Here is a 25,705-nt window from a genome sequence, read left to right as displayed (position 1 = left end):
ATCCAACAGAACGGGCAGATCTCTCTGTGAAGAGAACATCGCTGAATGACCGAAGGGAGTGATCTCCCTTTTTGACTTTAGCAACGCGTTTTCTTTTTTGTTGTTATCGTTATTATCAGCTATTGTTTACCTGGAATTATTCCCAATTGATTGCAACTCTACTTCCGCTTTTATAAAGTACAATATGTAATAAAATACACCAATTTAGTGGTCATACAGTTAATTAAAAAGTTACACTATCAGTTATGACTAAATAAAGTTACAGTGCAACGATATCACACTGTAAAAAAATATTAAAATGCATTATGAATTTTTAACTTCACGTTCAAGTCGTGTCATTTATCTTTAGTCAAGTTTAATGTTTTTAATTTTACCTATATCTTTTTTATACTTTTAATACATACTTTTAATTTGGTATTTTGTATAAACAATATGTGAAATCGTTAAAAAAAATCATTACCGTAAAATGTAATTGACCAGTTGAATAATTTCTAGACTCCTTTATTTTTCAAGTATTAGTGAATATTAATCCTTGTTACTTGCAAAAATGCACGGTGAACAGTGTACTGGTTGGCTTGTGCGGGTGCGGTAGACAAAGAAGCGTATACCTCGCTCTGGTGCGCGCGGTTGACTAAGTGTTAATAAGCTATGATGGTATACACGAAGAAAGTATCTTTTTAGCATTAAACGATAGTCACCATACGTTGTTTCATTCTCTCATATGTACTTACTTATATATTGCTTTGTTTATATTTTTCGATAATGTTACATGTATTCAATATTCGCAATTAGAGAATGTACAAGTATTATACATACGTATGTCGTTTGAAAGAATGCAAAAATACATGTGCCGAAAATTGTGACACAAACCGAAGAGCGATGATTCCCTGCGCGCGGTGAAAATGAAGTAGAAAATGTATAATGACATTTTCCGCTTTGTTTTCGTGAAAATCAATTATGAAATTCTCTTTACTCAACTTCACAATCCATTTTCTTCATAACGAAGCCAGGCAAGATTTTACGTATCTTTTTTATCCTCCTACATAATTGTATGTCAATTTATATTGTAATATTCAATAACGAAAAGTGCTAAATAAATAATAAACTGATAAATGCTCACCATAAAAACAATCAAGGAAATAAGAGAAGGAAAGAAGATAGACACAGTGAAAGGAGAAACGAAAAGAAAAATACTATTACTAAAATCGACCACGGACCTTCTTAGTTACACAATCCTGGTTTCATGCTATATTATTTTTTATTTATATTTTTTTTTTCTTCACCAACAAGATATAACACTTTACCAAATGTCCGCAAGGACAAATTGTAAAATAACCAAAATAAAATAAAAAAAAAAAAATATATTTTACGATGAAAAAAAAAAAAAAAACAATCCTGGTCTCCTTAAAGACGCAGAAACGTGACTCTCCGTCAGACCTGGCGAACAGAAACGAAAGGGCAGATAGTAGTAAAGAAAGTAAAAGCATAGAAGAGAACACACCAGGAGACACAGCAGTCAGTTTCCAGTAACAAAAATGCCAACAAGAAATTGATTCGATGTGCTGCTATTACAATGGACCTCACTCTCGCAGGCAACATTCTCAAATAATAGATATAAAAGAACCCACAAGTTCAAACTGTACCTTGAAATTTCCTTTAATGTCTTTTAACGTCAATTTTGTCCCGTCGTACGTAAAATTCCATCAAATTATTATTTACGATAGCTGAGATTATGCTAACCTACTATAAAACTGTGAAAACATCTGTCTTTAACAGATATCTCATAACAAGAAAATAAAGAATATAGATAAAACTTTAGATGGAAATTAAGAGTCTATAGTATGATATTGAATTTTAAAAAGTTATAAAGGTAATGGTAGATATCAGTTGATTGATCTCTTTAACATGTGTTTTTAAAGGAACGAATAAGTAGTAAGTGCTTCGTTTACTTTGAATATGTTAATATGTTAGTTAAACCTGCCAAACCAAAGAATTGTGTAAGGACAAAACTAATTGGTCCAACACGATGATTCATCTTTTTCTTCCAAGGTTGTTCTTTCTAAGAAAACCAGAGATGATAGCTATTACAGTCCAGTTTTTAAAAATTGTGATGTAAGAATTAATCGTTGCTAAAATGATTTTGGTTATAAGTAACCAATATTGATGACAGGAATTCTTTTTTGGTTATCGATAACCATTCTAGATGACGGAAGTCTTATTTTGATTACCAATAATCATTACCAATGGCGAAAATCTTTTTGATTTCATTCGACGATATGAATAATGATAACAATAACAATAACACATGTACAGTAAGTCTTACGAAATTACAATTGAAATGTTCTTATTCCAGTTGTTCTCTGATCCATGTTCAGTACTGCCTTTTTTATAAATAATGAGAGAACGCATCGATGGGAATACAAAAAAATATATAATCTCATTTAAAAAAATCCTGCTTACTAAACAGTGTTCAAAACATTGAAAGCTCGAAGAAAAATAATCTTCAAGTAGGAGAATCATCAAGGAGAAACATAATGTTGTATAATAAATATTGTATATTTTGAATACCATTCCCAAACAGTTATTCGCATATATGCTGAATTGTACAAACCGTCGCCGATTTAAAAGGCACTATAAAATGTAAAGAATGTTGAGAATTTTCAAATGTACATGTGGCGTACAGCTACCTGGTTAGGAAATGATGCTACAATACTGTTTATTGTGCAGCAACGCAAAATGAAGGTTCTTCTTTATTTGATCCCGTTCACAGTTGAGCAAATTTAATGATAAATTATATGTCCTTTTAAATGCTTATTTACGCGAAGAACGAGACTTGCTTACAGTCCGTGAAAGTTTTTTTTTTTTTTTTTTTTTTTTTATTTTATTTTGGTTATTTTACAATTTGTCCTTGCGGACATTTGGTAAAGTGTTATATCTTGTTGGTGAAGAAAAAAATATAAATAAAAAATAATGTAGCATGTGGGCGGCTAGCCCCAGCGGGGTGCCAGCTTCGTTTTTTTTTTCTAAGTTATATCTTTTATGAGGTCTATTGGGTGTTTCCTTTTTAGTCTTCTTGCGATGTTTGTTGTTTTGCACGTTTCAGCTGCCAGATGGTTCGGGTGTGTTTCTATTCTTGTTCTGTATCTTGTTGCGAATCTGGTAATCTCCTCCTTGACCGTTGGTATTCCGAGGTCTTTCCTTATGTCCTCGTTTCTAACGTACCACGGGGCGTTTACCATTGTTCTAAGGATTTTGGCTTGGATTGTTTCTATTTTGTTTATATGGCTCATTGCTGCTGTTCCCCATAGTGGAATTCCGTATGTCCAGATTGGCTTTATGATTATTTTGTATATTTTCAGTTTGTTTTCTGTGCTTAGTTTGGATTTTCGGCTTGTTAGCCAGTGCATTTGTCTCCTTGCTATCTGTATCTTGTCTATTATTGATTTGATGTGCTGTTTCCATGTGAAATGTGTATCTATGTGAAGTCCAAGGTATTTGACTTGCCTTGTTTGTGTTATTTGCGTGCCGTTCAGGAAGATGTTTGGTGTTATCTGTTTTCTCAATGTGAATGTAATGTGGTTGCATTTGTTAGGGTTAGCTTTGATTTGTTTGTCCTGTAGCCACTTTTCTATTTTTGTGATGTGCTCTTGTAGTATTGTGGCTGCTGTTACAGGGTTAGTGTGCCTGACTAGCACGGCTGTGTCGTCCGCGAATGTCAGTATTTTGCTATTGGTAGTTGTTGGAATGTTGGCCGTGTATAATGTGTATAGTATGGGTCCTAGGACGCTTCCTTGTGGAACACCTGCTTTGATGTCTTTTGCTTCGGAGTGTGCGTCCTTGATTTTTACTGTGAAGGTTCTGTTGCTTATGTATGATTTTATTATTTGGTATATTTTTTCCGGGAATTGTTTCTTGATTGTTTGTATTAGGCTTTCGTGATTTATTTTATCGAAAGCTTTCTCTATGTCCATGAATAGGGCTGTACAATATTGTTTGTTTTCTATTGTGTGTATTATTTCGTTGACAAGCCTGTGCATTTGTTCTATGGTGGAGTGTTTATTTCTGAATCCAAATTGATGGTCTGGTATTAGTTTTTCCTTCTCTATTATTGGTTTTAGTCGGGCGTATATTACTTTTTCTAGTATTTTGGAGAGCACGGGGAGTAGTGATATTGGTCTGTAGGATGTTGCTTCATGTGGGTCTTTGCCTGGTTTGGGTAACATTATGATTTGTGCCTGTTTCCATAATGCAGGATAATATTGTATTCTTAGTATTGCATTGAATATTATTGTAATTAACCGTATCGCTTTTGGAGGGAGGTTTTTCAATATTTTGCCATTGATTAGATCGATTCCTGGTGCTTTGTTGTTTTTTGTTTTTTCTATTATGTTTCTTATTTCTTGTGCTGTTGTTTTGGGTATGGTGTATTGCTTGTCGATTGCAGTGCTAGTGGCTATCGCGTCGTCGTCCGTATGGCTATTGTGGTTGCTGTTATTGATGTTGTGTGGTGTAAATGTGTTGCATAGGTGGATGGAAAATTCTTCGGCTTGCTCTTCGTTGCTTCTTGCCCATGTGTTGTCTGCTTTTCTGATTGCTGGGGCTGGTTTTATCGCCTTCTTTATTTTTTTTGTGGCTTTCCATAGTGAGTAGTTGTAGTTCTCGTGTGCAGATAGTGACTCTATGAACTTTGTGAATTCGTTGTTGTTGTGCTCTTTTATTTCGTTTTTTATTTCCTTTGCGAGTTTGTTTAGGTGTTTTTTGTTTTCTTTTGTTCTATGTTTTTGCCATTTTGCTTTCGCTTTTCTTTTATCTCTAATTTTTTCGAGGATGTCTGATGGGATTTGTTTTGTTTGTCTAGTGGTAGTTGCTGGTTTTGTGGTTGCCCGTGCTGCCTCTTGTATAGTTTTTGTAAGTGTTGTTACAGCTTGTTCGATGTGTTGGGGCGTTTTCAGTGGGATATTGCAGTTGATTTTGCTTTCAATTATTTCTTTGAAGGTTTGCCAATTAGTGGATTTGTTGCATAGCGTCTCTGAGTTGTTGTAGAGTATTGGCTTGTTTCTGTATGTTATTATTATGGGTGTATGGTCGGAGCTAAGCTCGAGGCTGGATGCTATATTTATTTTATTTCCGTTTAATCCCTTTGTGACTGCAAAGTCGAGTAGGTCAGGGATTTTGCTCAGGTCTGTCGGCCAGTATGTCGGTCTTCCTGTGGATAATATATTGAGATTGTTTTTCCTGATGTGTTTTTCCAGGGTTCTGCCTCGAGGTGTAGTGATTCTTGATCCCCATGTTGTGTGCTTTGAGTTGTAGTCTCCTGCTGCGATAAACTTGTCGCCTAGTTGTTGGAAGTATTCTTCCCACATTTGTGCTGTAATTTTGTGTCGCGGTGGTGCATATACTGCTGACAGCTGTAGACGGTTGCTGCTAGTTTGTACGGTAACGGTAGTTGCTTGTATGTGTTCTTTACTAACTTGGCTGTGTAGGTGGTGTTTAATGTCGTTTCTTATTATCACTGCGGTTCCTCCGTGTGCTTTTCCTGAGGGGTGCTTGGTATCGTATATGGTATAGTGCGGTATTTTTGTGTAGCTTTTTGTTGTGAAATGCGTCTCCGATACGAGTAGTATGTCTATGCTGTTGTGGTATAGGAATGCTTTGGTTTCAATGGCCCTTTGTTGTAGACCGTTAGAGTTCCAGGCAGCTATTTTTAGTATGTCCGTTTTTACTTTTTGCTTAGCATGGTTGTTATCAGTTGTATCATAGCTGTGATTTGTAATGATTGCTGCTTGAATGCTTCGTTTAGTTCGCTTATCGTTCTTGTTAACATGTCGGTGCTTTTGATGGATTGTTTTAATAGTTCTTTTATTTCTGTAGCGTCGTTGGTGTTGTTGTTGTGGTTTGGTTGGCTACGGGTGTTACTTCCTTGGTTGCTTGCGCGTAGCTTCGACTGCCAGTGGTGTTGATATTGTTGTGGTTGTTGTTCATTACGTACTGTACTTTAATTGGTGTCTCAGCTTCTGCCCTGTCTTGTTGTGTGTGGTGGTAGTTATATGTCCTGCTTCTAAGCGGCGGAAACAATTTAAGTTGGAGTATTTTTCTGGCTGGGCAGCCTTTGTAGCTGGCTGGGTGGTTTCCGTTGCAGTTGTAGCACTTTACCTCGTTTATTTTACCCGTATATGGGCAGTAAGTTGTCAGGTGCTTTCCTGCGCATTTGACGCACACCGGGTTTCTGTTGCAGTAATTTTTTGTGTGCCCATATTGTTGGCACCGCATGCACTGAGGTATGTCTTTTTTTTGTCTGGGTGGTTCAATTGTGATTATTGTGTTTAAGATTTGTTTAATGTCATAGATTTCCTTGTTGTTTTTGTTCGGTTCTAGTTCTATTAGGAACAGCGGTAGTGGTTGTTTGGTATCAAATCTCGTTATGTTGTTTATTGCTCTTTCCTGGTGTCCGATTTTGGCTAGTTCGTCGCATATGTTGTTTGTGTTTGTTCTTGGGTGTAGCCCTCTGATAACTGCTTTATAGCTTTTGTCAGTTTTGAGCTGGTAGGTGTGGTACCCGGCGTTTTTTTCTGTCCGTGAAAGTAGCCGATAATATTACGAATAACCAGGCAATAAGTAAATATGATTGCAACAGCAAGCAGTAACACACCAACGGAATGCGATTCTTCTGATGATGAATTGACTGCTTTCTGTATTTTATCGCATAATTCGTCGATTTACGATCATCTTTCATACAGACACTTTTTCATTTTGATATTCAATATCTTGACTTATTATAATTCTCATACAATTCTAATTTTTTTTAATCACCTTTATATTACGTATTTCAACTGCTTTTACATGGTAATAAATATTTAATACGAAGCTGAATAATAATTGTTTACTAAGGCGGTTGAGTATGCTTGAACGCGATGTAGGTCGACTTTTGTTGTGGGGCTCCCTGCTACGCTCGTAACAGGCATATTAATTATAAATACGGATGCGTCGTGAGTTCAAATCCTCGCCCTGGTGGATATATTTGCACAAAGGGTGGAAAAAACTCGATATGACTCAAGAAGTATATGCAACGACACAACGTAAGTCTTTGCGTATTTAAGCACCAAGGGCCAACGGTCACTCACAAAAATGTGTTTAAACACAGCCACCCGACCATAGGTGGAGGTTTTAGCCGGTAAGAATCCGGCACTACCTTCGGCTACTGCAACCTGTGTTCAGAGCCTCTCCGCAGAGTGGTGAGAAGGTGTCTATGAAGATTTCCTCCACGTTAAAAAAAAAAAAAACTTTTCTGTAGTATGAAAGGAGAGATGTTTAGCACTTCCCTAGCTAAGGATGGAACACATTTCTTTTTTAGTTTATTTGGGTTTTTACAATTTGTCCTGAAGGACATTTGGTAAAGTATTATATCTTAATTATTGGGAAAAGAAAAAATAAAAATAAAATATAGCATGTGGACGACTACCCCTAGCGGGGTACCATCTTCGTGTTTGCTAGGTTATATCTTTTATGAGGTCTATTGGGTGTTTCCTTTTTAGTTTTCTTGCGATGTTTGTTGTGTTGTTCGTTTCCGCTGCCAGCTGGTTCGGGTGTGTTTCTATTCTTTCTCTGTACCTTCTTGCGAGTCTGGTAATCTCCTCCTTGACCGTTGGTATTCACAGGTCTTTCCGTATGTCCTCGTTTCTAACGTACCATGGGGCGTTTACTATCGTTCTAAGGATTTTGGCTCGCATTGTTTCGATTTTGGTTATATGGCTCATTGCTGCTTTTCCCCAAAGTATTTTCATAAAAAATATATGAAAAAATATCTAAATAAAAGCAAAAGTTATGGACAGTTATAGCATATCAAGGAAGACAGTATGTGCTGACATTTATATATATATGACTTATAATGTGTAGTAGTAGATTAAGATTTTAAATTTGGTTTGTTGCAGCGTGGTGGTTATCCAAAGATTGTAAATATTGGTTCTTCATAGACTGATCTATTTTATGAAAGCAAAAAATATTGGTTCAAAAAATGATAAGGACTGGTACCAACAATTTTTGACGTATGCAAAGTGTTTCTAATATTGCAAATATACAACTCTTTTTTATAAAATTGTAATAATTCCACCTTTTTAATTTAAAAACTTAATTTCAAATTCGCGATCATACAATCCTTTTGTTACAAAATATGTGTACGAATTAATGTTTTTGTAAATTGTAAAGAAATCTAAAATAGAGAAATAAATTGTAATCGTGCGTAGAGGAGCGCTGTATCTCTTCTTTTACATAAGTATTATCTTGCATAAAATAATACTGTGTTTTGAAAAATGATACGAACACTCTTTGTCAATTTCGAAAATCTTTATTTTAATTGCATATTTAGACCATAATTTAATTTATAAAATTAGATTTGTAATAGAATTGCCACTCCACCAAGAATCCACTTACTAGCTCTCTCCTTAGTTCTTAAATTGAACGTCCACACGTAAGTAGGACCTCGTGATCGTGTTTTATACACAGGGCATTCATACATATTCTTTAAATCTTGTTTGTCCTGTGTAATCGCCCTAATATACATTATTGGTAATAATGGAAACAATTCTTTAAATCGAGAGTCCATGATACATCCTGCTTGAACGTCCCACCGTGCACCTTCCATGTACAATCCGTTTATATATGCGCCTTCTCTTGGTGCTGATCTGTAAAGTTTTAGTGAAAAATCTATTATTACTCTCTGGAATAAGATTTATATAAATTGTAACTGAATTTTGTTAATGATGAAAACTAGTGAATTTATTTAAATAAATGCACTTGAAATAAAATATTAAAAATATTTAAAAACACAGTTATGATATGTTTATTTATTAATACTTTAAAATATTTGCATATACACATGTATACATATATATGTCGAAGATGAAAAGACACCGGGCCTTCCCTCTAGAATTCTTTGGAAAATCCCCAATAATTTAATCTTTATAAGTTAACCCGATTATAATGGTCCGAGACTCGCGATAATGAACTTGGGTTCGAGGCGACAAATAGTCGCCGAACGTAACCGCGGTCACCGGATGAACGTTTTATCTAATAGAGGTATAGAATAATCGTATAGCTCTCCTTAAAAAGAAATAGTTGTAGGGACACTTGACAGTAAACATTCCAATGTTCTTTGCCCCGGGGCTCGCCACACACAGAACCTATTCTTCGGGCACGATGATTCCCAGATATCGATGCATCTCCACAGAACATGTTCAGCTAGTCTGAGGGCCCGTTATGAATCTTAGGATTTAGTTAAGGTCCTTCAAGCGGACAAACAGTCTTTACTCTGACAGTCCTTAAGTCCACCACCTACTACGAGAAGATACGGGAAATCTGCTTTTCTCACGAATGACGCTTCCCGCTAGCAACTTTCTCTCAAGGGCGGCTAGCATCTTTCTTTTAACGCCAACATAGAAATCGAACAATTAACAGCAACGTCCATTTTCTTCACTTTCTGAACGAGGGTTGTCCTCGACGAATCCGATTATCTCGTACTCTGAGACCCACGTCATCATAGTTTTCCGCTGGAGTCTCACTGTGACGGAAAGAAACATTCTCGTGCGATCTCATCAACGAGTAAAACAATGTCTTTACGATCAGTGGATATTTCACGTTTTTAGCAAAGAGTCCGAATTAGGCTTTGGAAGAAAGTATATTCGTTATCCCCTTGACCGCGGATTCGTTATTGAACCTAAGATCATTGTCATTATTATTTCTAGTATCTAACTATCACGGTTACTTGTAAAATTCTGTAATAATTATATTTGTACTAGTAGATATCTTCTCTATTGCGTAATAACAATGTCTAATCCAAATGAAGATTCGTTACACGCCCCTAATCATAAAGTTAACCCGACATATATATATATATATATATATATATATAAGAAGATACTTCGCACAGTCAGTAGCTATAAAAAATATTTGTACATCATTGTACTTATTAGAGCATTTACAGAGCTACTAGTTAATTAGATTCATATATATTAAATCTAATGCCATCATTTATTGCTTCCCTTATGGGGTGACATGACTTCTAGTTCAGACAATACTTCGTTGCTCGTTTTCGCGATTACGAACTCCACTCTCTCTTTCGTTTAAGCATATAAGTCCTCGCAAGTTTACATCGCGATCTCAAAAAATCATACCAACTTAATAATAAAATGAAATTAACAAATAAGAAAAAGTGAGTGTACATATACTATTTACATTATATACAATCTATATTATATAAAATACTATAAATGAACCAACGATCTAAGTCTGTGTGCGTGTTTGTACGCGCGTGTGCCTCTTCATACTCTCCATCTCGTCCGCACTGATCTTCGTGTCATTTAATAGTATTAAGTGATATATAATATAATAATATATATATATATATATATATATATATATATATATATATATATAATAGTACTCTCAAACGACTACAAAGAATTGATGCTGCGAAAATAAAATGTAGATTCTGCCAAAAGAAGGGTTCATTGAAAAATAAGAATACGTATGTACAAATACTTTTTTCCGCCATTATACGTGTGCGATAAGTATCCTCGATTAAGATCATACAACAAGGAGAAATAAAAATAAACGATAAAAATAAAGGATTTGAAGGAATGACGGAGTAATGTTTTCAATAATTACGTGACTTCTTCTTTGGTTTTTCTCAGTACTTCGCAATATAAACACATTTTGTCCAATGGCCATTCATTTCTGCGTGCGGTTTGTTGCATAATTGCAGTTAGAAATGATTGAGGATTGAAAAAACCACCTAGCCATACCGACGCTGGTAACTACATAATGATTCGTTATGTTATTAGAACAGATTAATAGATGAGCATAATAAGATTGCAATAAAGTTGAATAATAATGTTGTAAGATTCTTTAGATTATAATGTTAATTGGCAGAAACGGGAAATTCTGCGTTTGGTACACAATATTAATGACCCGTTAATATCGCGTGAAAGAAAATTCGTTACTATTCGTTACGTCTGTCACCTTCTCGAGGATTCGAATACAGTTCAAGCAAAAGATTGTTTACCAAATTTAGCTAAAGGGCATAAAATACAGGATACTGAAGGCGAGTATGCGAAGAAATAAAGCTGCTTGAAAATGTTAAATTTTATAATTTCTATTTTTTCTTAATGAAAGGTATTTTAATAGATTGGAGCGATGTTCTCAATTAATATGAATTTACACAAACTCTATCCAACTATTTTGGATTCAGTTCAGGCAGATTCATATTCTATATACTACAAATTGTCTACAGATTAATTATCTTAAGATGAAAACACTTTGATTCATATCAGTTCACATCTAAACTTATTTTAGTTGAATAGATTTCAGCACTCTTTTACAGTATTTTTATACCAGAAAGGTATACGAGGTATTAAAATTTCACTTTTTATGCGTAGAAACAATCGTGTGCGTTGAACGAAGTTTTATTCTGTCGCTCATTCAATTTTCCTATGTTTATTTTATCAGTTTGAGTTGAATTCCAGGCATGAAAATTTGCCACGAATTCAATTATCAATTTCACAAACTGAAACATTTCGATATTAATAGTGCATTGTTTTATACAATAATAAAAGTTACAATAATAGTAAAAAATAAGTAAATGTTTACGTTAAAATCTGCAGTCCAATTAGATAATTCATTTATTCGATACAACATATCCGTGAACCAACTGTTTAATCCTAATTCTGAAGGGTAAGCTCTTTTTGTCCAAGACGGCGGAACAGCATCCATCATTATATAATTTTGTAGATCTTCCATCTCAGGATTAATAGTTAATTCTCCCTATCGAAAAACAAGATCACTAATTAACTTTATTATGTCTGGCATTATATTACAAAGCAGTATTTAAAGTTTGAAAATTCAAAAGATTATGAAACTTCCTTCATCTATCATTAATTAATTTAAAAAATTATATTTTTTTCCATAAGCAGTTACATTAAATATAAACAATTTCGAATTTAATGTCACATTGCAATAGTTTTAAGTTGATCATTTTCTAATTGATTGAATGATGATGGAAGAATCATAGGAGAATGTCGCTTTGTCATTGCACTCATAGTATGGTATAATTCTACAATGATTTCTTACTTTATGATATATTTAAAAGTATTTTATATAACGTACAATTTGGAAGTTAGGTTCCAGAAACACACGTAAGAAACACTAGAGACCATGTAGCATTTGCGTAAAAAAAGTATACAGCAAAGATGTAAAAATACATAAAAATTTGTCATTACTTTTAAGCCTAATTCTAATTCTTGCAGGGATCTTCTAAGTTCTTCACACAGTAGATTCATTCGTTCGCACTCTTGTAAAGCTACTGTGACAAATGGTGTACGATCTTCCACCTAGGAAATTTAACAAAGATTTCATTGGAGACGAAAATTGTTGCGAGATCCGACTTTCTGTACCCAATTTCGTTCCTCGGTCTATCTTCGATCTTAACCAGTTAACCGCGGAATTTAGTTCTCAAAATCCCTTACTGGGTGCGTAATTAAAATCAAGCAATGTCGTGTATACGCGTCGAACGCAGTTAATTATCCAATTAAATGCTGCAACGATTTTTATGAGCTTGAGATGTTTTAAATATCAGTACTGAATAACTTTTCTGTATGAGTGTATACATATATCCCCTACAACCGCTGTTTGGCCTTAGTTTTCCAAAATTAAATACTCTGTACATTGTCAATACAATATTGAGAACCTTATATATTAACAATAGCATTGATAATAAATATTGATCGTCTGAACGCTCCTTTAGAAATTTCCGGTTTCCTGATTATTAATTTCTATTCATTTTAAATTTAGATTTATTAAGTAATTCATTAAAATTAGTAGTAGAGCGAGACAGTGAGTACCTTGCTATAAAGTTCTAGCATGTTAAATTCTTCTGGTAGTTTGTCCAATAAGTCTTCTATTTGTCCTTTTATTTTGTCTTCTTTCGAAATATCTCCGCTTGTTGTATCGCTGGCAGTTCTTGTTAGTATACCCAATAACGTTTTAAACAAATTTTCCACAGTTTGTGTTAAAAACCCTAATAAATGTATAAAATAAATTCTTCAGTGTATCAATTTCAGGAAAAGTCTTTATGTGAAATCGAGAATTGACTAAATTGTCTATTTGACATTATATTACGAATTCATCAATTTATGGGTTCTAAGGACAAATTAGAATTTTTTTTATTGGACTATTTCGAAAATTCGTCAAATAATGTACGTGTAAAATTTCTATTTGTGCCTGTTGGATTATTATGAGAAATAAATGCTTGTGCGTAGTATATGACAGCAAAAGTTATTCAACGTATTGAAAATAAATTTCTTTATACATAGACTCTAATATAAATGGGAAAAAGACACAGCAACCATTTATTTATATACAAATATATATAAAAGATGCCGATATTGTTTTCTTTTGTATAATAGTGTAATTGTTAAACAATTTAATCATTATTAACAGTCAGTTTTTAAGAATTCAGTCCGAAACATAGACATGTCTTTCTCAGATAAAAATTAATTGCATTACGCAATTATTACAACCAGAATTATTACAACTTCTAACTTACATTGTCTATAAACAACAGAGCCTAGCAGTCAAAGACCTCTCTGTAGGTTTCAAATTTTCCAACATCTCTATCTCTGGTATACATATACTTATACATATGTGCATATATAAAATGCAAAGTACTTTTATGTTCGTTCGGTTATAACTTAAAAACTACTGCACCGATTTAAATTGCACTCGAATCATTCGATAGAGAACGACCAAAGATGGTTTAACCAAAATAGCACCTATTTACTATCTTAAGTTGTCAAGCAATGAAAGAGAACACCAAAAGATTCAGAATGAATAAACTGCTCCTTCACTGGTAACAGTGAAATTGGCATGACAGTGAGATATGACCCGAACAGATCAATCGTCATTCTTTGGATGTATTCGGAATAAGTTCAAGCTCCGCATGCAACAGTGGGGAGCATAAGGCTCACGTCTTACAATAAGCAAATAATTATTTCTCCAAACAATTGTTACTCATTTTCTTTTCGTTTTGACTTATTCGTTGCAATATTAACATCAATCAGTTACTAAGGCTAGTTATTGTGACGTCATTCATAAATTCTCGATTTCTATTCTTAATCGCTTCAACGCCAAATACATAAACTTTGATTCGAATTAGCGATCTCGCAACATTGACTTGTATTCATTAGTTATTCTCTAGTAGTGCGATATGATATTATGTCAGTTTCATTAGGTTGTTTTGAAATGTTATATATATTTACCAATTTCTGCATTGGGATGAAGTCCATACAGAACAGGACTTTCAGCAGGTAGGTAGTTATCGACGTACTGATGATATGCATCATAATCACTGTTTGGTGGTACCAAAAAATCTGGTGCAAGGTATAATTCACCTACACAAAAAGTGTAAATTCATTTCTTTTGTAACTGTTTCTGAAAAATTGTTATAATGCCTTTTAATTCCATCTCGTCGTAAATTGTTGAAGCTACTGATGGTGTCGAAAAATATTTGAAACAAAAGTTCAACAATTTCGACGGGTATATAATTTGATGGAATTTTTTCACAAATGGATAACTAAAGGATTTCTGAATGTTAATATTACGTTTTCATATAGAGTTATATATTTTTTATTTTATTATTTGGCATTAATCGGTACAGTCCTGGGAAGGCAAAAGAAATAATAGAATAAAATTCACACTCTGAAATGGCTATTTTAGACATATTTTGATTTTGATATCTATCGCAAAGCGATATATCATCAACAATTTTGGAGATATTTGTGAACCGTATATTAATACTTTATGAAATTGTACCAATGTATAAATTTACGAAAATGGGGATCAATATTATAATAAATTAAAAAACGTATTTGACATGTACTTGTACCAATTCAAGAATAATAAAAGATCTTTTTATTAGAGTTTATAAAGTTCTATAAAATGAAAGATTTACTTTTCAAATAAGAAATTAATTGAAATTGTATTATTACCTTGAAAAATCGCTTATGTTATAATAATAATCCAGAGTGATATATAGCGGCAGTCGACAGCAAAGAACTTTCCAACGGTTTCGTCGGTACATAGTGTACCACCGTTGACAGATTGTTTACAAGAGATTGACAAAACATAAGCAAGATCGCGACGAAGCGTAAGTGTCGACAGGCTTAATATGCCATAAGTATTCCTACGATCCTTTCGCCGAATGTTCAAGAAGGAGGCGTATGTGACCACGGTCGCGATCGTCTAACGAACGCGTGTGTCACACATTCAAGAAACCATCCGCTCAGTAACAAGATAGACCGAACACCCTGCGTGCCATATCTGTTGAAACAATAACTAAAAAGGCCCCTCCAAAGGGACTAGACCCTCGGTAGAAAGACCTTCCTAACCAGCGCTAAAACTGTCCGTCGTAGCATCTCGAGGCAGTCTGTCCTAACATTCCGAACCACGTTGTTGTAACCGTCACTCTGTCAGATTTCTGCAATAAATCTCATTGTCGCATACGAAGGTCTATTTTCTTTACCCTATTCGTGAAAGAAACATTTCGTTCGAACCGCGACGCGAGGAGATCACCGGCGATCCGTTAATTTCGCGGTGCGTAGTGAGGATATTGAGAAGAGACAAAAAGAAACGAAATGGATTGAGACATGAGTGGTGACCGAGAAGCGTGATTGAGCAGTCGAAATCGAGAAAAGTGAATTAATTATCATCCACTCAAGTCGCGAGTCGAGACTTGTAACAAAGCCATTAAGCAAAAATAAATATATTAAGCAAAACGACGAGTAGAGTTCTTTGGCACTCTACACGTACTACCAACACCTCAGGTATATATAAAGTAAGAAAAGAAAACGAATAGTAATCATTAAATATTAAAGAATTATATGCATCTCTAAAGCAACTACATCGATATAAAGCATATTTCGTTTCAATATTGAAAAGTTTTGATTGTAAGAGACTAATAAAGGATTTACAAACTTAAAATTTTACAAAAAAAAATTGTAATTAAAAATAGATTTAATAAATCGAATATATTGGAAATATAATTGTGAATTATGCTATATACCTTCAACTAATTCCGTTTTCAAATATTCTACTAAATATGTCTTGCATAGTCTTCTATCCCAATCATCTGTTATGTGGCCTCCATACATTATTTCTCCAAATAAGTAACGAAGATCCTCCCAAGGTACCTTGATACTATTTTCCAGGTAATTAAATAATACAGATACGCTGATTGTTAGATCACCGAAGTTGAATGGGTAGGACTGACACCAAAGAAAATAGTTTTTTGAACATACATATATGTGTAAATTTAGTATATAACTTATAAGCTTGTTATAACTATATAAATTTGTTTAAACATATTTTGAATGAGAATAAACCACATTTTACTAAATAGAAAATTATTTTACAGAAAGCGTTGTTTCAAGAAATTGCCAAAAATCTTTGTTTATACTATATCGAATTATATTAATAATTACTTATCTCTGAACGTTCTACATACATAAATTATATATATATATATATATATATATATAATTATATATATAATTATTATAATATATATATTATATATATATATATATATATATATATATATATATATATGTAGGAGATGAAAGGACACCGGGCCCCCCCGTTGGAATTATTTGGAAAAGCCTCAATACTGTAGCATTTACGAAATAACCCACACACAGTCATTCGAAACTTGAGACAATGAGCTTAGGCTCGAGGCGACAACCGGTCACCGAGCGTAGCCACGGTCACGGGATGAACGTTCCACCTAACAGAGATATGAAGTTACATAGCTTTCCTTTATAGAATGGGCAGTGCCGACACTTGACAATAAGACAATCCAACGGCCCCGCGGCTCGCCACACACAGACCCCATTCTTTGGATAAGATGATCGCCAGATGCCGATGCATCATTCACCGTTTATGTTCAGATAGCCTGAGGAACCGCTAAAAATCTTAGGATTTAATTAACTAAGGTCCTTCAATCACCGTCACGGAGAGACACATGCTCTTGCAATCTCATCAGCGAGAAAAACAACGTCTGTACGATCAGTGATTATTTCACGTTTTTAACAAAGAGTGCGTCTTAGATTTTGGAAGAAAATACATTTGTTATCCCGTTAACCGCGGATTCGTTATCGAACCTAAGGCCATTGCCATTAGTGTCCAATTACCGCGGCCACTTGCCACATGTAACATGCATACTTGTGTTAATAAACGTTACCTCGATTGTGTGACAACGATGAATAATTCCGGTAAAGATTCGTTACACGCCCCTAACCCTAATCTTAATGATAACCCGACATATATATGTAAATTTGCCTTTTTAACAACGATTAACATATTAACAGAGAAATTTGTTTAATTGCTATTTGTGCTTAGTTACGTTTTAAATTATTTAATAACTTATTATTAAAACATATATTGAATAAAAAAAACCAGTTATTGAAGAATATAATTTACGAACTTTGCTAATATCATCACTAGTGAAAAATAATGCTTTATCTTATTAGTAGCTTTTCCTAATTTAATTGCAGGTTACAAGGAAGGCAGTTATAGTACATTTTAAATTATGTCACAGTTGCGAAATATATTCCAAATATGTCTTATAATTAATAAAAAATCTGTTAAAGAGTATTAATTTTAAGTTATTACATTACACAAGATATCGTAAACATTACTTTTTGCTTCTCTCATTGTTTCAACCTTTACAAATCTTCGATTCATAATTTCTAATTTAACGTAATGATCCATTAAGATTTAAAGTCACTTACCCTATTCCATCCTTGCGCCCCAAATTTTCTACGTTCTGCAAGTACAGCGTGATAATAACAAAGTGCAAATAATATTGCTTTGAATTCGGTTTCCTTGCTGCAGGACTCCAAAGTTTCCTGCGTAAAGTTATCCAACGCTTTGTGGATGTTTGCTTGTATTCCAGATGGTGGTTCATTAGTGATCTTTATGGCTGATTCTAGTATACCCTGTGTCAATGTAACGAACCTTAAATTTAGTAATTAGTGTATCTTATCGATATTATCTAATTATTGGCTAAAGTATCAGTTATATAGTAAATTATGGACTATAATAGATACCTCAGAATTTTCTTAGATTTTCATAAAGCAAAAAACAGTAAGAAATTAGGCCAGTTACTGAAAAACATGTAATACCGACCGCGTTAATGAAATTCCGACATTAGTGAAATACCATATTACCGACGGAGGCTTAAGGAATATAATTAGTACATGCTACCCGAATTAAAACTGCATACTTTGTTTTGCTTTTTCAAATTACACAATTGTTTATTACCTGAGGTATTATTGATTCATGAGGATCAGGACTGGGTTCCGCACTAATGAACAATCGATAATCATCGTGTGGATTCTCCGAGCATTGTTCCATCTTTTTTTCTAAAGTAGGCAACCATTTCCTCACCAAATGGACATTTTGCAAAATTACCCAGTGGCCTTCGTTCGCCGAAAGTTCTATGGCTTCTTCCGCTATGGGTTCTTGACCTTGACCCAGTGACACATTATGGAAATTTCTTCCTCCAAAAGTGAAACCCAATTGCATTCCCAGTTTTTCGACGTCCTGAATTTTTATCGTTGTCGTTATTGTAAATACGTATTCGATGTGATTACGTTGATTTTCGTAACATGTTTTTGTATAATTCATTAGGTATCGATAATTCTTAATTTTAATTATCTTCGATTAAGGTTATAAACTGATAAACAAAAGATATGTCGTCAAAAGCAACAAAGTATAGGAAATGAGAAGAGTAAGAAGGTATTACAATTATATTGCATTAAAGAAAATGTTATTAAGTGTTGTGCAGTTTGGTTATAGGGTTATTGGTTGTTCAGGGTATTCAAGAATTATATCTCATGACTTTGGTAGATGATCCTACACCTTCAGATCGGTGGAGATTTATTAAAGAAAGATACCGTATAGTAGAATTTCAAAACCAAATTTTTTGTATTGCATCGTGGAACGAATATCTAATGGTGCACGTAATATCTGCAAGGAACCATGGGCCGCAAATGAATCGTTCTTTTGGAAAATGATCTTAAAGTTCCACTGGCTCTTATATTGAAATTACAGTAGAAAATGTTTACATTTCCCAGTTAGATAAAAACTAAGTAATGCCATATTAATGAACAAACAGAAAGGTATTCCTCTGAATGTATGATAATCTTCGCTAAATAAAATGAAGCATCCGGCTTCATCATTTCAAACATCATTACAAAATGATTTACTTTATGGAAAAATCTTTCGCATAAAAATTGAATAGCGTTGAAGAGAATACGATTTAGTAGGTGGAACTGCAGAAACGTTAACTACTCTTTGATTTCGATGGTTTCGAATATGTTGTAGAAATCGATATTTCAAATAACCTTTTCCTACATAAGAAGTGAATTCGCTTAGTTTCTGGGATATTCACGAAAAACTATCCATATCACTACAGTGAATTTTGCATCCGCAGTTCTGCAATTGTGACAGCGTGTGTGTTAGTTTTAGTTAGTGGTTACCGATTGCCGGTTACTTATCTTCTCTTTGGAAACGAGGGTCGGGCGGGTTTAAAGACTTCGTACACAACGTACACATGCGAGGCTGCAAGAGTCTGTTATAACTGGTAACTTATAACTCGATAAAAAGTGAATATCATCAATGTATTGGGTTCAAATATTAAATAATTAAATAAATGTTAATACACAGAAGATAAGTGACCGACGACTGGCAACCAGATCGACGCATACGCTGTCACAGATGAATAATCGTAGGCAGAAATATAATATAATCGAGCCGGTAGTTTCTTAACAATATATTGAAAATTAAACAAGTTCACTCCTTATATATAGTATAGTAAATAGGTAAAAGTTGTTCAAAGTATTTCTACAACATATCCAAAAGTCATAGAAATCCGAGGGTAGATAACGTTTCTACAGTTTCATCCTATATAGCGTTATATATTGCATACAATATTATACAGATATATTATTATTATAAGTTAATAGTGCTATACATTAGATAAAGAAATAAATAAATAAAAAATGTTCAATAAGAACTCCTGATGTTCTATCAGCAAAATGACGTTCAGTCGCGCACGACTATTTCGCACGCGTGCATAGCACGTATACATATATATGCATGTGTTCCATATATTTTGTAGTCGCAGAGTCGTGCCTTAACTTCGCGGTTGCGCGCGTCTGATCGCAAATGGGAAGAAGAATAAAGAGTAGACTTCGTTTAAATGATCTTTCTACGGAGTGGGGAAAGCAGCGATGCCTTTTAGTAAGCAGATCGTGAGGGGCCGCACGATACTTAGCCCAGAACCTTGGAGGCGAAAAGTACTTAACAAAACAGAACACAAAAGATTCTTAGGAATCTTCAGTTAAAGTTTCTTTTTCTTTCCCGAGATAAATATTTCCTTCATTAAAACTGGGAATCTTTTACACAGTTTATCCAGACGAATCTTGATAAGCTTTTGGAAACTATCCTAATAGATTATAAACAAACTACTGGATTGTCTCGATTGATAACACAACACTATATGGTTGTTAATAACTAATAAGCCGATATGATATTATGTAAATAAAAAAAAAAATTAACAGATCTGACATGCATAAAAAATGTTTGTAGCTATTAAATAAATTTCTTACCTTCAACGGGTCAACGCCTGGAGAGAGAATGAAAAATACAGGCGTGATTGAACTAGTTTCTTCAAATGATTTATGAAAAGGTGGAGATCTGGATTCAACAAATTTTGAACCAAGCTTTTCTTCTACGAAGCACCTAAATAAATTCATGAAATACAATATTTTAAACAATTTAAGGAAAAAGCAAATATTTTAACTTATAGTAATACCAGGTAGTATACAGGGTATTCCCGCTATACTTAGTGCTCTTTTTTGATGCTCAGATTTGTGAAATAGATAGAAATGGAAAATAATGATTTATTTCTTATACATGCTACGATAGGATGAATAGATTTTTGAAATGTTATTGTTTCTACGAGAATATTAAGATTATGTATGTTTTTTAAATTTATCAATAACGTAATACTAAAACTTTTTCTTTCTCCCATAGAAGTAAAATAATTTGTACTAGATGCATTAAATAAATACTCTTAGTTTGAATACTCTTCGAATAAAACATTTTTTGCTTCTTACACGTTAAAATACTAAAAAATTGAGTATCATCTTTTTACACAAGTTTTATACGTACATACTACAATGAAACTTGTATAATATTTAAAAAAATGCAAATATGCTGTTCAAGGCCATTGAATAGGTAAGGATTTATGACACTGCTGAGCGAGACCTAAGAATCTAGGCCCGAAAACTCTTCGAGAGTCAACAGTGTCATAAACTACTCGGTAAAAGAAGCAAACTGTTATCCTTCACCCCCATCTTGAGCGATCAACAGCGGGGCAGTGAGGTGTATTCTTTCTAGTCCTTTTTTTATATGGGTTTTGCTCGTTTCAGCAGCCAGGTGGTTTAGATGTGTTGCCACTTTTTTCTTGTATTTTTTTTGCATATCTACCAATTTCTTCACTTAACTATTGGTATTTTTAGGTCTTTGCCGTATATCTTCGTTTCTGACATACTATGGGGCGCTGACTATTGTTCTGAGTATCGTCGATTGTAGCGGTTCTAATTTATTTATGTGACTCATTGCTGTTGTCCCCAATTGGGGTTAGATTGGTCCGTATGTCCAAATTGGTTTTATTATCGTTTTGCATATTTTTAATTTATTTTCTATGCTAAGTTTAGAATTTCGACTAGTTAACCAGTACATTTGTCTCCTTTTTATCCGTATTTTGTCTATAATTGATTTAGTATGTTGCTTCCATGTAAGTAGTGAGTCTAAGTTGAATCTTAGTATTTAACTTGCTTTATTTGTGTAATGTGCGTGCTATTCAATTGGATATGAGGCGAATAGGCCGTGATAGTTGTAGTTGCTGGCTGTAGATGTCGTTGTATTTACTTTATTTATTTAAAACTGCTGTATTTTCTTTTAATTTATCTATCGAGGAAGAAAAATATCGGACTACGGGCGCCGGGGATTCGAACCCGGATCCTGAACGTTCGTAACCAAAGGCGTTAACCACTGCTTTTTTTTGGTGTTTATTTAGCCAAGATAGTTTTTTTTATACATTGATTGTAATTCATTTAAACTATGAATTAGCATAAGGTGTGTTAGGCATAGGTACCGATATGCGACGGTACGACGTAGCCATGCTATATTATGTGTCGTGGTTTTTACAGTTTTTTGTGTTTCTTTTTATTCTTGTTTTTGGATTTAAGCCGCCGGGGAGCGGAGCTTTCGTGTATTCTTGTTTGTGTTGTATTTTTTGTCCTGAAACTTGGCCGCAAAACAGGACGCTTCGGTAGTCTACTTTTACGTGCGCTGTGGGATTTTTGGGAGGGGGAGGGGGATGTTAAATTGGTTTATTTACAATGTTTACAGTATTTACAAAGTTACAGTATTTACATATTTACAGTATTTACACCTAGGTTACACGGTGGCAGGATTGGTTTTTGTCGAATTGGTGGTTTTCACTCATATTTTATTATGGGTTTTCTAATCCACCAATATTTTTTTGTGTTTTTTCTGTGTTTGTCTTTAGTGTCTTTTAGGGGGAGGGCCATGTTGTACCTCCACCTGGTGTCTGTGGTCTGTCCGTTTAAGTTTTCCTCGTAGAGTATAGTTTTGATGCCTATTTTTCTTTTTATGTTGTAAATTATCGGGATATTATTTTGGTGTTGGAGGTAGTTCTTTTCGTCTAGGTATAGGAACGCTTCTGGGGGGATGTAGCCTGTTGTCATTGTATTTTTGTAATATAATTCATTTGGGTATAAGCCGCTGAAGATTAGGCTGTTTTCTTTTATTTTTGACGCTTGTGCGAAGTGATTTCTTGCTAGTTTTAGGATGTGACAGTCTATGCGGTGAATGTTGGCTAGGTCGTAAATGTTTTGGTTTTTCCTGTATTTTTTGTATCCGCTGTGTTCGGATCTGTAGGCACTCAGGCAAGCTCTGATGCATTTTCTTTCGAAAACGCGAATTCTCTCCATTAGCGGGGCTGGTATGTTGTACCAGATTGGGCAGCCTTAGGATATAATTGGTCTGATTAGGGCTTGGTAGCATAGAATTTTTACATCGCTCTTGAGATGTTTGAAGTAGAATAGTCTTTTTGCTCTCCAGAATGCTTTATTGGCCTTGGAGAGTTGGATTTCGACGTGTTGTTTGTAGTTTAGTTTGTCATCTATATTTATACCTAGATACTTTACGCAGTTTTTGTGCGGTATGATTGCCCCTTCGGTTGCTTTTTCCTTTAATTGGAAATTTTTGCAGTGTTTTCTTTTTGCTGGAACGATATCACTAGATTTGGGTTTGAACAGTATGCTTTCGCATTTGTTTGCGTTGATTTTTAGTTTCCATGTGTGGTAGTAATCGTTGATTTTGTCAAAATGTTCTTGGAGATCTGTTTTTATTGTTTTAGTTTTGCGGCCTGTTACGTAGATGATTAGGTCATCTGCGAAGGCTATGGAGCGTTTATGGGTAGATTTATTCATGTCGAACAGATTTAATACGTCACTGTTGTAAATGTTGAAGAGTAGCGGGGAATTTACAGTTCCTTGTTGGAGTCCATTTTTTATGGCGAATTTTGTGTTTGATGTATGAGAACCTTCGGTCATTATGAATGTTCTGTTTGTGATCATGTCCCAGACTATTTTGATTAAGCGTCTTGGGAAGTTTTTTTTTATTAATTTGTAAATGAGGCCTGGGATTCAGACTGTGTCGAAGGCTTTTTCGAGATCTATTAAGCAGGCGGCTACTCGCTGTTTTGCGTTTATTGCCCAGCAGATGTCCGACGTGAGTTTGTTTATCGCGTGTAATGTGGAGTGTTTATGTAGAAAGCCAAATTGGTTTTCTGGGATTATGTCATTTTTTATGCAGAAGGAAGTTTGGGGGTTGTTGATAACTGCTTCGAATACTTTACTTATGTTAGGGAGGAGACTTATAAGTCGTAGGTTTGCGGGTGTTGAGCCGTCTTTATTCTTTTTTGTGATGGCAATTAGTTTGGCTTTTTTCCACTTTCTGGGGAAATATGCGTTGTTTAGAGCATTGCTGAATAGTACTGTGTAGTACCATTTTATTTTGTTCGGTAGGCGCTTAAGTAAGATGTTTGGAATGCCGTCGAAGCCGGAGGATTTTTTATTATTTAGCTTGGAGAAGATTTTGTTTAGTTGGTTGTAGTTCGTAAAATAGTTTATTTCTGGTTCTGGTTGTTTGGGGTTATCTGAGGTGTTTTTATTTGAGAATGTGCAGACTGTTTTATTTAGCGTTATGTCTTGTTTTATTTCGTTTTTGCGTTTGTTCATTTCGGCGATGATGATTCTGTTTAATTGTTCTCGGCCCATGTGCTCGTTTTGTGTGTGTGTTTTGGAGAAGTGGGTGCCGATGATGTATAGTTTTTCTGTTGTTGTAGTTATTATGAAGTTATCCTCGGTATCTTTGTTGGTGTTGTGTATCGCTATACCTGCTTCTTGGATGAGGGGAGCTTTCTCTGGGGGCAATTTGAGAGGTGGGATGGGGTTTTGTTCTTTTGGTCTGAAGATTTGATTTATCTGTGGGAACACGTTGACTGAGTCGTTTTTGGAGATGTTTTTTTATTTTGTTTGTCCAGTAGTGGTTTATAGCGTTAACCACTGCGTTATCGTTGTCCGGTACTAGTTGATGTCGAGTGGCGGTATTTGTTGTCGAGTGCCTCCACAGATATTAGGTGCTTTTCGTTTTCGTATATATTGTAAGTATGGTTAAATTGACTGGGGTTTGCTTTTATTTGTGTATCTTGCAGTCATTTTTCTATATTTCTAATATGCTCTGGTAATAATATGATTGCTGTTCCTGAATTGAAAACTGTAATTGCATTGGATTTGATAGGGAACAGAGTTGACATAGCGCAAGCCATGTGATGTGCGCTGTATTTGGCAGCAAATGTGGAGTGTAACGCGCATCGAATCGTTTACATATCCCCAATAGCAGCGGAGATACGTTCGATTGAATATTTAACCTTGAATAATGATAACTGCAATTGCCTAGGATTTGACAGAGAACAGTATATATAGTATCACCGTATAGCTTATTACGTTATATAGTATTACATTATAACGTATTACAGTATATAGTATTACGTTATATAGTATTAGTAAGTGTGCCTGACTAGTACAGCCGTGTCTTCCGCGAATGTCAGTATTTTGCTGTTGATAGTTGTTGGTATGTCGGCCGCGTATAGTGTGTATAATATTGGTTCTAAGACCAAGGAGTTCCTTGCGGTACCCCTGCCTTGATGTCTTTTGCTTCAGAATATACATCCTCTACTTTTAGTAGTAAAGTTCTGTTGCTTAGGTGTGACTTGAGTAAGTGGTAGATTTGTTCCGGGAAGTGTTTTCTGATTGTTTGTAAAAGGCTTTCATGGTTCGCTTTGTCCAATGCTTTCTCAATGCCTATGAAGGAGGCTGTATAGTATTGTTTGTTTTCTATTGCTAGTAAAAGTTCGTTGACGAGCCTCTGCATTTGCTCTATCATTTTTCTTTCGCTATTGTTGGTGTTAGGCGATCGTATATTAGTTTCGCTAATATTT

At 34.5% G+C, this 25,705-nt stretch overlaps 2 protein-coding genes and 1 pseudogene across 5 annotated transcripts; 1 reads left to right on the top strand and 2 right to left on the bottom strand.

The window, feature by feature from the left end:
- Positions 1-7,285: 7,285 nt before the first annotated feature.
- LOC132915381 (U6atac minor spliceosomal RNA) lies at positions 7,286-7,348 on the top strand (annotated as a pseudogene).
- A 973-nt stretch (positions 7,349-8,321) lies between these two features.
- LOC132915260 (dynein beta chain, ciliary-like) lies at positions 8,322-15,131 on the bottom strand. 4 transcript variants are annotated; one of them, XM_060975077.1, is made up of 7 exons: positions 15,036-15,131; positions 14,307-14,438; positions 12,891-13,066; positions 12,270-12,380; positions 11,641-11,814; positions 11,417-11,557; positions 8,322-8,678 (listed from the first exon to the last, which is right to left on the bottom strand). In XM_060975077.1, exons 3-6 carry the CDS (start codon positions 12,909-12,911, stop codon positions 11,420-11,422), a joined length of 444 nt encoding a protein of 147 aa, XP_060831060.1. In that variant the 5' UTR covers positions 12,912-13,066; positions 14,307-14,438; positions 15,036-15,131; the 3' UTR covers positions 8,322-8,678; positions 11,417-11,419. The 4 variants fall into 4 exon arrangements, with proteins under 4 accessions (XP_060831060.1, XP_060831061.1, XP_060831062.1 ...); XM_060975078.1 differs by lacking the exon at positions 15,036-15,131 and adding an exon at positions 14,745-14,863; XM_060975079.1 differs by lacking the exon at positions 11,417-11,557.
- A 911-nt stretch (positions 15,132-16,042) lies between these two features.
- LOC132915251 (dynein axonemal heavy chain 17-like) lies at positions 16,043-20,934 on the bottom strand. The gene is made up of 4 exons (XM_060975059.1): positions 20,718-20,934; positions 18,367-18,648; positions 17,835-18,041; positions 16,043-16,310 (listed from the first exon to the last, which is right to left on the bottom strand). Exons 1-4 carry the CDS (start codon positions 20,862-20,864, stop codon positions 16,101-16,103), a joined length of 846 nt encoding a protein of 281 aa, XP_060831042.1. The 5' UTR covers positions 20,865-20,934; the 3' UTR covers positions 16,043-16,100.
- Between the last annotated feature and the right edge of the window lie 4,771 nt (positions 20,935-25,705).

Source organism: Bombus pascuorum, chromosome 16, assembly GCF_905332965.1.
Source record: "Bombus pascuorum chromosome 16, iyBomPasc1.1, whole genome shotgun sequence".
Taxonomy (NCBI): domain Eukaryota; kingdom Metazoa; phylum Arthropoda; class Insecta; order Hymenoptera; family Apidae; genus Bombus; species Bombus pascuorum.
This window is presented reverse-complemented; position numbering and strand designations above follow the sequence as displayed.

Excerpts from the sequence above, each read along its gene's own strand:
- LOC132915260 (XM_060975077.1), bottom strand. The coding sequence starts at position 12,911 with ATGCTAGAACTTTATAGCAAG. Across the intron at positions 12,381-12,890 it reads TGCTAGAACTTTATAGCAAG|GTGGAAGATCGTACACCATT; the intron begins GTACTCACTGTC and ends TAAATTTCCTAG. Across the intron at positions 11,558-11,640 it reads ATTGGACTGCAGATTTTAAC|TTTGTGAAATTGATAATTGA; the intron begins GTAAACATTTAC and ends GAAATGTTTCAG.
- LOC132915251 (XM_060975059.1), bottom strand. The coding sequence starts at position 20,864 with ATGAATTTATTTAGGTGCTTCGTAGAAGAAAAGCTTGGTTCAAAATTT. Across the intron at positions 18,042-18,366 it reads ATGAATCAATAATACCTCAG|GGTATACTAGAATCAGCCAT; the intron begins GTAATAAACAAT and ends ACATTGACACAG. Across the intron at positions 16,311-17,834 it reads GGGCGCAAGGATGGAATAGG|TCCTACCCATTCAACTTCGG; the intron begins GTAAGTGACTTT and ends CTTTGGTGTCAG.